Source organism: Fulmarus glacialis, unplaced genomic scaffold, assembly GCF_000690835.1.
Source record: "Fulmarus glacialis isolate BGI_N327 unplaced genomic scaffold, ASM69083v1 scaffold438, whole genome shotgun sequence".
Classification (NCBI taxonomy): domain Eukaryota; kingdom Metazoa; phylum Chordata; class Aves; order Procellariiformes; family Procellariidae; genus Fulmarus; species Fulmarus glacialis.
In genome coordinates, this window is record NW_009228700.1 from 11,540 (window position 1) to 25,700 (window position 14,161).

The 14,161-nt window shown below is 40.2% G+C and overlaps 1 protein-coding gene across 1 annotated transcript in view; it reads left to right on the plus strand.

The window, feature by feature from the left end:
* Positions 1–13,921, plus strand: part of LOC104080966 (exostosin-2) — a gene marked incomplete at its 5' end in the record, with an annotated part of 16,441 nt that extends 2,520 nt beyond the window's left edge. The window contains 4 exons of the mRNA XM_009583537.1: positions 4,891–5,034; positions 5,577–5,705; positions 6,895–6,977; positions 13,469–13,921. Coding sequence (XP_009581832.1) covers positions 4,891–5,034; positions 5,577–5,705; positions 6,895–6,977; positions 13,469–13,607 — 495 coding nt within the window. The remainder of the gene's footprint in view (positions 1–4,890; positions 5,035–5,576; positions 5,706–6,894; positions 6,978–13,468) is intronic.
* Between the last annotated feature and the right edge of the window lie 240 nt (positions 13,922–14,161).

Genomic DNA, 14,161 nt, shown 5'->3' on the forward strand with positions numbered 1-14,161 from the left:
CCCCCCCCCGCCAATCAATGAATAAAAATGTCTTTGAATACAGAAGCACAGTGGATTGTTTTATAAATACACAATTTTCCTCATATAGAGGGTGGGTGATGTAGTTCCTACTCTCTGGCGCAGAAATCAGGGGCTGAAGATTGATCTTTCCTGTCCCTGAGTGTCTGTGACTTGCTTGACAGGCCTGAACTGGCTCCCAGATGTTTAAATTGTCCTCAGCTTATGATAATTTATTTATCTGTTTATGTGTGTTACCAGAAAAGTATCTCTCAAGCTCTTGACTCATTTGCAGGGGCATCCAGAGGGAACAGTAGCAGCATGTAATGTTACTAGAAAGTTTTCTTTTAAAAGTATGTCTGCTTCTGCTTTGGTCATAAGAAGGGCTGGAAACGTGACATTCAGTAATTTTCTTTTCTCCTCCTGACATCCTTGAGACTTTACATTTAAACATGTGGCAAAACCCCCTCTGTCACAGACTTGTCTGAATGTATGGAGCAAGCCTAAAAAAAACAGAAAACTTTGATCTCTGTACACTTTCAGCCATAAAAAATTATAGTAACACTCAAAGTGTCAGACATTTTTTACTTGTTAAAAGTGAACTATTATGGTATAGTGATTTATGACATTGCGTAAATCTATTGGAGCAAGCAGAAAAATAGTCCCTGTGTGCTGCTGTATTAAGGTAGCAGAAGAATACTCATGACATTCTGACTTTGAAAAAACTATTTCTGTTAAGTTACATGATGAAATCACAGGCGTGACTTGGGCACTGGGAAAAAAACTGTTAGGGCTAGACAACTTTTTCCCCACTTACTGATCTTCGTTGTTCACAGAGGGAGTATCAGAGAGACCCAAGAAAAGGAGCAAGTATTTAGATTACCATAATCTTAAAAAGTTAAAGCAGAACCATTGGCTGCTCCTGAAGTGTTTGGTGTTTGAATGCGGGACTAAAAGCACACGTACGAGTGTTCCCACCTCTGCGTCTCAGCTGGCCTCGAGACAGATGGCTTAGCATTTCTATCACCCTGAAAAGCAGGGATAACAGTTTCCAAGTATGAAGTTAATGGATAATTCTTATTAGGTACTTACGCAGCACTTTGTCCTTACAAAGACAAAGTATTTTTATTACAGCAATGATATAAATAATCGAAATTGGAATTATTGCTCTGAGTGCGTGTTTTTTGTTCACAGAAAATATTGTTTGGTACATTGCTAAGTTTGCGTTTTTTCTGTTAGAAGCTTTTTGCCTACTGCTAGTAGATGATCTTATTCTGTCTCAGAGCTGTTTTTCAGTGCTTTGTGTCTCTGGCATTCTTTAAAAAAAAAATCAACTCTCTGATGAATTGCATATTTCACTAGGCTAAAATCATCATAAAGATTGAATGCCTTCTTTAGAAGAATTCTTTCATACCCATTTTGACTGTTAAAAATGTGTTTTTCAGCATTCCTTTATAGAAGGAATAATACAATTCTGCTTACCAAAAGACTTCTCCATGGGTTACTGCTGGCCAACATTCAAAGCTCTTCTTCAAATCGAAGTTATTTTACAAATTGTTTGCATGTGAAGCATCGCTTATCTTTTAATGGGCTTTGTGTTTTCATTTGGCTTTGTTTTTTAATAATAGCACAAGCTATCTCTTTGAGGACAGGGGGAGAATTAAGAGTAGATGGGGCTCTGGGAGGAGGGAAGGAATACTGATTGATTGGGTTTTCTTTCATTCGTAGAGGATAGTCAGTGTTTCATTCTTACCGTGTTGCCATGGTAGCTTTGGAAATGCTGATTATTTTTGTTTGTTAAATTTAAAAATTTTCTAGTTGTAATTAGCCAGTTCCTGAAGTTGCATGTGACTTAATATAGCCTAATAAATTTAATGCATAAATGTTGGAGTATATTCTGGAAAAGGAAGTGCTTCTCTGTCCTCTGGCTACGTGGAGAATGAGCTGTGGCAGCTGTTCTGATGGCACGGCGAAACAGCACGGAACAGTTGAGGCTAGGAGGCAGAGGGGACTGTGGAGAGGTGAGACTGGGGGGTGTTTTAGCTAGGCTGTTCATGTCACTTGGGGAACTCGTCTTGGAAACAAAATTACTATCATTTTCTCGTGGTGTCTTCTACAAGATTTTTAGTAAAACTACCAAGTCAGAACTTCTGTTTGACTTTTCATCTGGGAGATGCTTCATCCAAAAATATTTATCTTCAGGGTTGTCTAGCAGAGTCAGTGGAATAGTGTTGTCTGCAAAGAAGCATACCTCCTCTTCACTTGGCAATATGTTTTTCCTTGGATGTGTCCCTTACCAGTACTAAATCAGGCTATCCTTCTTTAGTCTGAGAAAGCTAATAAGATCACTGGCTAAAATGGAATGTATTCCTAACAGACTAATAAATTATAGGCAACCATCAAACAAGAAAATGGACGGTAGTACAAAATAGCAAGTAGTATAAGAATCATTACTGCTATTTTTATTCTGAAAGCTTCCTTATAAGCAGTAGCTGTATATATTAATTTTGGCACAAAACATATGTATGGATTTGGGCAATGAGCTGGATGCAGCCATTTGGAGCCTTTTCAGGAATTACCATTGAATGAGCTAGTGATGAGCATTATGAAAAAGCCAAGCTTTTCCACTGACTTTGATAGCATTACTTTTAAAAGGAATCCTGGTGCAAAGTAACCAAGTTATTTTTCAGATGCATCAAACTGACAATTTTCAGGGGCCAGAGTCAGGGTGGGGCTGAGCTTTACAGTGATATAAAGAAGTCTGTGTGAGTAACATGCATTATAGTTGGCTTTTATTTTATGTCGTTTGGACTCTTGAAGGTGACACCAAGGGCAAAAACTAGAAGGGATATGAATCTACAGTTCTGTGTTGTGAAGGCACTCAAGTCCCTTGGGAAGCAGTAGCTGAGTTTAATCTTTCTTTGAGCTGCCTTTAACATGCATGCCATTCCCTCTACTGCCCAGTACGGTGCGTAGTGTTGTGTTCTGTCAAATCCTTTGTTGAGCCTCAGTAGCGTATGTGGTGGTGCCTTCCAACAGCTGGGAGATGGGCATTTTAATAGTCAGGTTTAAAAAAATGTTAAAATTAAATCATTAATTTTTTGAGTCCTGGAGAGCAAGGAATAAAATCTTGGAAGAGGGAGTGGCCATACCAAAACCTTTGCTTTTTTATTCTTTATTAATGTTTCTGACATCATGTCAAAATAGGTATCTCAAGCCCTCACTGGCTTGCCTGCCAAAAATCTGTATTTTTTTAATTACCTGATGGCACCGACTTGTAACAAAGTCCTAGGAATTCTCTTCCTTGAGTTCCAAATCATCTCTGCTTTCAAGAGCCCTCTGTTAGAGCATTGTCATATCTAAATACTATCCCAGTACTTGTGCCCTAGAACTGTCTAGAAAGATTGATTTCTGGATAAAGTACAAGTCGGGGAGTCAGAAGATCTGGTTCCCATTCTTGTTTCCTGTATGATTTTTGGCAGGTTTCCTCATCTGTACGTTTGAAATAATAACTGCTCTCATCATGGGATTCTGAAGCTATATTAACTGACAGCAATAAAATGTGTTGAGATGTATAGATGAAAAGGTATATAGTAATGCAGAATCACAGAAATGTAGATACAGAAGCAGTAACTTAAAGCTGATTGTTTTATCATATTTACTTTGACAAAATACTTGCATAGAGTCCTTATAGTCCAGGCCTCCCAGCTGAAACATACTGGCACATTTAGCACCCAAAGTGAACTGCTGATGAGGTGAGGTTTGCAGGATGGTGGAATTCCAGATAACACTTTCTTTACTGCAAATTCAACTGTAGGGTTCCCTTGCCTTTTGACCAGATAAAAGAGGTTTGCTAGTGAAGTGACCGTTGGGGATTTATGAGGTATTTTGGTGTTATTGTTGATCTTGCATACACAATGAAATTTGGGTATGTGTTTGTTTATTTATACACCACCAACCTGAAACAGAAACTCTTGTGATCTAACACTGTGTGTCGGAGGGTCAAGACTCTTATTCTTCCAACAATCCTAGCAGTTATTTGGATTAAAGGACGTATTTTGAGTCATTTGTCTGCAAATAATGCCGATAAATACTAACTTCATTACTGATCAGCAAAAAGACAAACTGTATATAGCAAGCAAATAGCGTTCAGACCCTTCTAAATAATTATAATCCTTTCTCCCTTTTTTTCCTAACACAAAAGTTGTCCATTATTTAATGTGGCCAGCAGTGTGGAGAACTGGGGTTGCGTTAATGATGCCCTTCTCCTTGTTCTTGTCTACTGTGTTTGATCCTGTAGTCAGCTACAAAATAATGTATGGAGTGACAAGGATGGTATCTTGATTGTATCCAGCTGTCTGGAACAAGTCAAGGGCAAGGAGGCCTTCCATGTAGCAGTAGATCTATCCAAGCACCCACTAAAGAATACCAGAAATATTAAAATATAAGCCTGTTTTAAGCCTGTTCCTATCAAAGGAAGCAGGTTGGTTAGATCCAAAGACAGCTGTGAAAGTAGTTAGGTTGTACCCATATCTGCTGAAGTTAACATCAAAAGTTCCATTTTAATCATGCTTGGGTTTAGTTAGTGTGAAAATCTTTTTGAATAGTCGGTTGTATTTCTCTACAACAAGGAAGCTAGTATTGCTTTAGTGGCCTTTTGCTCTGGGGCCATGGCTTCCCCGAGTTGTAGGGTCCTTCCAAAGCAAGCTTGGGCTTTTTCGTACTTCTTCCAGGCAGCTTCCTATTCCAAGAATTGGGACTTAGAAGAAGTGAAGGGCCTTTGAACCACTGTAACTCTGCCCTCCCAAAGCAGATGTGTTGCATCCACACATTTGTGTTTGCTTGCTGTGCAGGCCTGGTTAGCAGTGTGTCACATCTTTTTTTTTTCGTCAGGTTTGGCGTGAGTTCCCTGACAGGTTGGTTGGTTATCCAGGCCGCCTGCATCTTTGGGACCATGAGATGAACAAATGGAAATATGAATCAGAATGGACCAATGAAGTCTCAATGGTGCTCACTGGGGCAGCGTTTTATCACAAGGTAGTATACAACTTGTAGTATACTGATGTACAATATGAACCTTTTTTAAAGAGCTGTATGTGGTTTTGTCATTGTTCTGTAAGTGTTTTATGGTGCTGTGATTATGTTTTCTACACCAATCAGAGAACCAGTTGCAAACTTTCCCTAAGCCTCTTTCAGTTGCTGTGGAAGCAACTGATTTGTCTCTACCTGTAAAACAGAACGGTTGCCTTCATGAACTTACAGAAGAACTCTTGCCAGTTTGCATGACTTGTAACTACATAGCGAATTTTGCAGTGAATGTAGCTTTGTAGCTAGCAGTTTAGGAAAAGAAAACCGATTGTAGAGACATTTGTATGCTGGTCAGGAAAGGAGTAATTATGCCATTAAGCACCCAAAAATGATTTTCTGTCTGCTAAAGTAGTCCTTGGATGAAGGCAGTATGCCCATAATCCATCCTTAGCTGCCTGCTGTTCGGTGACTGAAATGTTTAGAGTCTTACAGTTACTGCATCTGTATTTAAAATTATCTTCTCTCTCTCTCTCTCCCCCTCTATCCTGCAGTATTTCAACTATCTTTACACCTACAAAATGCCTGGAGACATCAAGAATTGGGTGGATGCTCATATGAATTGTGAAGATATTGCCATGAATTTTCTCGTGGCAAATGTCACTGGCAAATCAGTCATTAAGGTGGGACTTTTCTGCAGTTTAGGTTTATAGAGTTTAAAAACATGATGTACATACTCAGATAAATTTATTTAGTAGGCTTCAATATATTACTTAATCTTCCTTTTTCTCTCATTTACCCCTGGTATGGTGTCTTGTTCTCCTTCCATGGTAGAAAAGCCCTTTTAGTAAAACTTTTATGCTAACTGGGAACAGAGAATTGTTTTTTACAGTTGTTGCCGGTGTTTATTTTAGCCATCTAGATGAGGTATGAAAAAGGTAATTTAAATGATAGCTATATATATGTGTGTGTATATATACACGCCCACATACATATATTTTAACTATTTGAGATCACTAGAGGAAAGAAATTGCCAACTGTCCACAGCTCGCTCTGTCATGGCTTGGCAACAGCTGATTTATAGGAATGTTAATTGCAAGAATGTTAATTGCAAGATCAGCTTTAAATGAACTTTTTATCCCTGAATTAATTTCCTGACATGTTTCGACACGTTTTCAGGTCTGGACATTCACTCTGTACATTCATTTCAAGTGTGTCAACTTGGAATGAGATTTAGAGGCTACCAGGCGTTACTTCAATTAGCAGGGTCCATTTTCCCATCTGTCTATCATCATTTACTGGGACTGGTGGCTGCATTTCCTAGAAAAGTCTTTAGAAGATAAAGTGTGTGTTTTTGCTGAAAAAGTTTTTGAGCTGTATGAGGGCACAGCAGAGTAATTTGGCACCTCTGTGATTCGGAGAGTCTTGCAGAGTTTGCCAGTCAGCTATTAACTGGAGTGAGCAAAAGAGCGTCTGTTGGATTAACGTTACGGTGAAGTATGGGAAGCTATATTTCATCGCTGTTATGGCTGCAAGAACAAATGGTGTTTATACAGGGACCTTGGCAGTGAGAAAACAGTCATTAAACAGGAATTAAGGAGCTTGTCATCGCCACTTCTTTTCAGTTACAGAAGGAAAAACCCCTCCAAGCCGTTTTTATTGGGCCCCTGTGAATTTTGCAGTCAGCCGGGCCAGATGGAGCTGAATGGAGGAATGGAGTGGCCTTTTTTTTTTTCTTTCTTTACCCCCCCGTTTTTGAGACAGCTCAGCTTACACTGCAGGCATGTTCAGAAGTATAGCACTGCTCTCTGTGCAAGGAGATTAATGTCCCTTCTGTTGATATTTGATGATATCTGGCGTGCCTTTCTGCAGGTGACCCCACGAAAGAAGTTCAAATGTCCAGAATGCACAGCAATTGATGGGTTATCACTGGACCAGACACACATGGTGGAAAGGTGAGTGACCACCCTTTATTCCTCTGATTGCCTTGTTTTGATCCCTAGAATCTTATCCTCTGCCTCATTAAATTAGGATCAAAAATGCTCACTGATTGTATTTCTGTAAATTACTAATTTTGAAAGAATGTCGCATGGATTTGATCAGCATAAATCATTCCTACAGTGGGTGATGTGACACTGAAAAGTGGACTACTACAAGAAGAGGACTTTAGAAGGGCACAACTTTTAGCAGTTTTGCTGTAAAGCGTATAGGACACGTATGTGAAATTCAGGTTGTTGGCAGTACTTTCAGTAATACCACATTCCTGTTTTACTGTGGAACATCAACTGTAATGAGTATGAGATTTATTTTTTTAAACCAGACAGTTGCTAGCTTACCAAAGAGTAACAAGGATATAAACTATTAATACTGTTGTATTTGAATTGATGTTTGTATATTGTCTTTCCTCCAAAGATTGTGAAGCACATTGCTTCCACTAATGAAGGGCATTTGCCTGCACAATCGCATGTCACATTTTTTAACAATGGCAGCATTACTATATTTTTGTGAGAATTTAGTTTTGAAATGAAGTATGTTTTTGGAAAGGCAGTGAATGTTTAGAGTGAAATACAGAAAGTTGGTAAATACAGGAGTTGCATTCCCTGCTTTACAGTAAAATGGCTTCCCAACCTTGACCGAGACACTAAACTTCCCTCTGCCTTGGCTTCTGAATGTGTCAAATAAGGGAAAGTTTCTTCACTTTTACAAAGCTGTTCAACACCCATGTTTGAAAAGGGCTAGCTGACAATAAATGTACATACTAGTTATTAGGTGGAATTCACCTGAGATCTAGGACTGACAAAGGCATTTCATCTTAGGCTTCTTGGGCTGTTGCATCTCTCCTGCAAACTTTGGGAAAAATAATTTGCAGCCATAGAATTGATGGGGTAGCCATAGTGCTGGAAAAAAAGGTGTCAAAATAAAAAAAATGTGACCTGCATTTAAAGGAGGCCATTTCTTTCATGTTTGGACTGAGACACATAACATGGTTATCTTACCAGTTACCATGGTTATCATCTTAACAGTGAGCTTTTTTCTGTCCTTCTCTGCAGTACCTAGCAAATTTAAAGTGTTGTATCTATTTACTGGCCTTCAGCAATGTAAATGATATTTATGTATTGTAATATATGCAGTGTAAAACTGGTTAGTAGGTTGGGTGCTTATTTACAAGAAGAGTGCATACATGTGTCTGTCTGATGTGTAAACACACATTACACAACACACACAAACACATATATACTTTGGCTGATTGATAATTAACCAGGCATCATGCCAGGCATTGAAGAACATAACCACCAAGGTTAGTGACAAAGTATTTAGCCTGGATGTATAATAAGGCTGGATTAAAAAAAGGAGTATTGCAGGTCAGATGTAAAACGTACCCCATGAAGATGGTAAAAATTACTCTGCAGAAAACTTCTTAAGGAAGGGGCTGGAAGCTTTGTAGATCTTAAGTGTTAGCTGAAGGGGAAGCACAAGAGGTTGTCCTGTGTCTAGCAATTCTGCACTGGCTTACAGGATGGACTACCTGAAGCCAGTTGAGCTTTCCTGTGATCATCCTAGTAGCATTACAACAGCACGTAGGAATTTTGGTCGTGAACTAGGTTCTCATTAAGGTAAACACTGTAAAACAGAAGATGAAACGGTGCTTTTTGCTCCGAAGTGCATTATAATGCAGGGTAAAGGTCATGTTTCCATGTCTATAGCAATTCTTGTATTCTCAGAGTAAAGTACCATTGACAGTTTATTGAGAACATGTTTAAACTGTTGCTTTGCTTCTCTGTAGTTTCCAACAGTGGAGATAACTGGGTTTGGGAAATGTTAGATTGACTGCAAATCCACATACTTTTATCTGCCCAGCCAAAGGAGTACATGCTGGGATAGAGTCTGGGTGCAGGAGAAAATCGGGGGGGGTATACAGTTTGGGTGTATTCAGGCTTCATTTTGAAGATCATTAAGATCATACTGAAACTGCATGCTACACCTAATACCTTCTCGCCCTGTGTGGTTATTATCTACCTTCAATATAAGGGAGTTATCTGAAAATCTGAAAGGGTTTATTTTTTTGAATCTTCTAAGCTAGCTATTCATTTTAAGTGGATAATAAATAATAGCAACTCCTAGAGCAAATTTTCCTAACTTAGCAGTGAGTAAGGCTCTTATGGCTCTTTTATATATATATATATGTATACACACGCTAGCTATTTTCAGGGTCAGGAGAGAAGCTGAATGGAAAAAGTTCATGCGTCAGGGACTCCTTGTCGTATTATAAACGAATAACTTTGTACAGATAACTTTACAGTGTTGGGTACCGAGAACAATACCTGGGGTATCAGGCAAAGAGCCATTATCAGCTTCACGGGCAGCTTCCCAAAGTGCCCAACTCCTTGTTTTTTAGCATTCAGAAATAGCGAGCAGGTAGTGCGAGCTACATACTTACCCAGATATCCAGGGATCAATCTACTGTTTGTGAAACAAACAGTTTATCAGGGTTGTCATGGGCATGCACAACATTTAGTGTTAGGTTTCTGGTTCAGAAATAGCAGAGAGATGCCCAGCAACTGCCTGATGATTGTTTTTGCGAGTGTAAAAGGTTTGAGAAGTCAGTTGCGGAGATCTGTCCAGGAGAGACGTGTAACTAACCCGTTCTGTTGGGCCTTTTGGTGCTCCCAGCAGAGACAAAGGAAAGATGGTACAATTGAACTCTGCCTCTTGTTAAGAAATTTTTTTTTTTTTTTTACCAGTACTGAAGGATATTTACAGTGAATCATGGGAAAGCCAACACTGCTATTCTTCCTGCTGTGTAATTTTTCTGAGATAAATAAGACTTCAGTCCCCAGGGTTATCAAGCTCCATTAAAACACATTAACTAAAGAAAGCTTTGAACCAAGAATCTCCTTCTTGCCCTAGGTTAGCCTTTACATGAGGACACAGAAGAAGCTGTAGGGAGATCTCATAATCCCTGTATTTACAGGTGCTGTGTAAGTAGTAATTTTTTTGAGATAAATAAGACTCAGTCCCCAGGGTTATCAAGCTCCATCATTAAAACACATTAACTAAAGAAAGCTTTGAACCAAGAATCTCCTTCTTGCCCTAGGTTAGCCTTTACATGAGGACACAGAAGAAGCTGTAGGGAGATCTCATAATCCCTGTATTTACAGGTGCTGTGTAAGTAGCAACAAGTTTTCTGCCTTTAGCATCTTTGCATCTGGCTCTCAAAAATGGAGAACTCTGTCAAAGGCAGCCTAGAGGGCAACTGCCTGTACAATAAATACAACAAAGGGCTGAGCTGCTTCTGCAGCAGCATTAACAGCAGTGTCTTATTTAGGACATGGAAGTATTTGTTACAGTCAAAATAGGAAGCCATTCCCTTAAGAAGCAAACTGACCAGGTAACAGTTGGCCAAAGGCTGCAGGTGCAGTTTTACCCTGCCAGAAAATGTTTGGGTTATAAGGGAGAGGAAACTGATTGAGAGGGACCTTAACAGACACGAAGTTCACCCAGTCTGCCAGCAGCAGCAGGGCTCTCAATTTGTGAGTTCGCACAATCTTAATTCCTTGTTGAGCACAACTGCATGTTTTCGGCAAAGCAAGGAAAAAAAAAAGAATAATTCTTGGAAGCAAACATGCCTCTCTTAGTGCGAATTTGCAAAGCTATCGACACAGCCAAGAAAAACACCTTCCCTCCATATTAAGGTGACATGTTACATTCTGTTGGCTACCTAGCTTTGAATGTTTAATGCTCTAGATATCCTTTCTGGTTTATATTGTCCAAAAGCAGCAACAGCTTTGGAATTCAAGTGATTTAGTTCAATGCAGGAGATAAAATTTTTGGAAAGAGGCAGCTTTCCTTCGAACACATTTTGTGGCTTGTGTATGACATTTCTTTCATCTAAAAAAGCCTGTTTCTGATCTTTGAATTTGATATTTCCTGAGGACTAACTTTTCTGATGCAGCCAGAGTGATTAGAACATACTGATTTTTCCATTTTTCATTTTTTCATTTCTTTAACAATTAAGTGGTTTCTTGAGGGTTAAAGATATTGTACTGGTAATGCTTGAATGGTCTTGCCACCAGAATAAGTTTGGCTGTAGAAGAATTCCATCTTGATATTTTCTCGTAAGACCTCACTTTTGATTTGGGAGTATAACCTGTGGAGGGAAGAGGTCGATTTTGACTCCACTACCCATTTAGTTTTGTCTTTTGCTCTGAGGGTGCCGCTTAGTTCCATTTGGGACAATGGCTGATCTGGTGTGGACACCTGCCTACCAGGCAGCAGGCTGAGATAACTAATTCATTTCACACCAGCCACCAAGCAGCTGTTACATTACAATGTCTTTCAGTCATTACTGGCAGGATTTGAACCAGTATACCAGAAGAAAGAAAGTATTCCAGAAACCAGTAAGGGCCAGCAGCTGCGCAGGCTTCTCACGCACATCTCCCAGTGCATCTACCTCCTCGCCTGTGAAGTTTGTGCTTTTCCTGCCATGAGACTTCTCCAATACACATAACTTGGATTACAGTTAGCCACGTTTCTCAGAAGTAACGGATGATTTGGAAGTCTGACCTTATCTGAAAATCAGAAGTCTTTAAAGATGTTGGGCATCTCGTGGAGGCAACAGAAACTGCTTAGTGTTCCTGGAGAAAGCACTCAGTCCCTGTTCTCCGTGTTGCTATAACCTTTCTGTGCCCAGGGCCCAAAGCTCACCCTCCCGATGGTTCACCTTGTTATTGCAGACGTTGAACAGCTACATGGGTCTCTTTGCTTCAGTCCTGACTGATGGCTCCTTTGCTGTTTCAGATCTGTGCTACCCTGGAGCAAATTGTGCTTGTGCCAAGTCTAGAGATTGCTTCCCACTGCACACGGTTTCTTCTTACACTCTGAATTCCTTTTCATTTGCTTCCTAGTCCAAAGATTTGAATCTGGAGGTAGGAAGAAGAATGAGGGGATGAGAAGGTAGCAGAAAGTGAAATATCTGCGTTTACCTGTATAAATATTTTTTTCAAGTATCACCCATATGAAGCAGTTTTCTGACACGTTTCTCAGGCCAGAAAATGGCCTGAAATATGGCCATTCTCGCTTGAAACAGCTGTGTAGAGATGTAGCACTTTCAACAGCCTGGGCTTTGTGTTTTCCAGTCATTTAGTCTAGTTAAGGAGGGAGTCATGGGATGGCTCAGAGGCTGAGGAATTAATTTTGAAAACCAGTCTTGCTGTCCCATCTACTTCAAAAGAGTGTTTGGGGCAGTGTTGAGCAGTCCCCATCACAAAACTGTCACACTCAGTTGGTGTGATTGACCGGGTCTGTTGAGGAAAATTATCCTGGAGCCGTCGTGACCCCCTAATGCTTCGAAGGGGTCGGGAGAGGGTGCAGTGGTTGGAGAGCGAGAGACCTGCTCTGGGACCGCCTGCAGCACATCAGCCTCTGTAGCTGAGTCAAAGTACTCATTTCTTTTTTGTTTTCCCTTTTGAATGGCAAAAGAAATGTGACCTGTTTTCTTGTAGCCGTCTCTGTTATGTTATGTGTTGGGGACTGTTGTCACAATTCTTGGTGTCTGAAGTTCTTAAAAGCTGTTTTATGAAGTACGCAGCTAATGTTAGCTGAGCGCTGGCTGAGGTGAGATGAGCCGAGTTTTCCCTGCCTTGCTTCCACAGGTACTGTGCTTTTCAGTGAAAGAGTTAAAGGAGCCATGTAAGGTTAAACATCTGTTTGCTTGTTTTCTGAAGCACATGGCTGTTCCCTTCCACAGCATTACTGACACCTGAGATTATTAAAACTGAAAGAGTTATCAATGGTCCGATCTTTTTTGTGCTAATGTGATGCCTTACTGCTCAATATCTCTTTATTTAGACAAGGAAAATAAACTAGTTGGTTTCATTGTATAGGTTTTTTTCAGCTTCACTTTTAAGTTACAGTACAATCAGTGCTGCCTATACACTGAGGCGTGTTTATTTTTGTGGGAAAAGATAGAGCTTCTGAAGAAGCCTGAAAAAACCCAGACTTTTTTTTTCTTTTTTTTTTTTTTTTTTAGAACTCCGTTTTCACAAAGGCTTGGTTTTTTACCTTCATTATGAGCCAAATTGACCCAACAGTGGCCCTTTAAGAGGCATGTTGGCAGTTAATCTGTTCTGGTTTACAGCATGTACATTGCTTTAAGAATGACTGGAATTCTAGGGGGAGGGAGAAGGGAAGCTTTGACCTCCATGTGCACATGTGCTGCTGCCAGCATCCCCTTGCTCATCTCTCTGATTAAATGGATAAATCAAAGAACATCAGCTTCTTTTCAGTTCTCTCTGCAGCGAGGCTCTCTTTTTATTTACTAGTAGCCAGCATGGCTGAAGTACTTCCAAGCGCAAGAGGGAAGGTTTCTACCAGTTATGTTGGTGTGGGAGCTGGTAGCCAGCCCAGTTGTTGGGATTCTTAATTACACTGCTTTCCCTTTCACCAGATCTGAATGCATCAATAAGTTTGCCTCTGTCTTTGGGACCATGCCTCTGAAAGTGGTGGAGCACCGTGCTGACCCTGTCCTGTACAAAGATGACTTTCCTGAGAAACTGAAGAGCTTTCCCAATATCGGCAGCTTGTAAAGGCAGCTGTGTGACAAACCCGAGTGATGAAAACAACGGCCGAAAAGGTGCTATGAGGAATACAAGGCCCTGAAGAAAAAAAATCTCTAAAGAGTGGGTTACATCTGAGGGAGATGGGCATTAATGTTGTGTTCTGGTATGTTGTCTTCCCTTTACATTGCACAAAGATGTAATGGAAAGCTGAACAACTGCTTCTCTGTTGCTCACAGAGGATTGAATCTATTCGTGGGTCGTCCCAGAAATGTCAAACACACCCTTTTCTCCAAAGGAGGCTATGCACCTGGAAGAATAAAACAGAATCTCGCTCTCTGTGGTCTGACTGGCATGACTGACCTCTTCTATCGAATGTGCTGCAGTTCTCTGGTTTGTAAGCATCCATCCATTCAAAGCAACTGCCTGCAATGTATAGCTGCTCTCTTTTGGGAGGACCTTATTGCCTGTGCGGTTGGTGGGCCTCTGTCTTTTGAGCTTAATTGTTGGCCCAATTGTGTAACAAACATTTTTTTTCTGCCTAGTGAGGCAAATGCTTATTTTTTTACATCATCAAAAACAAA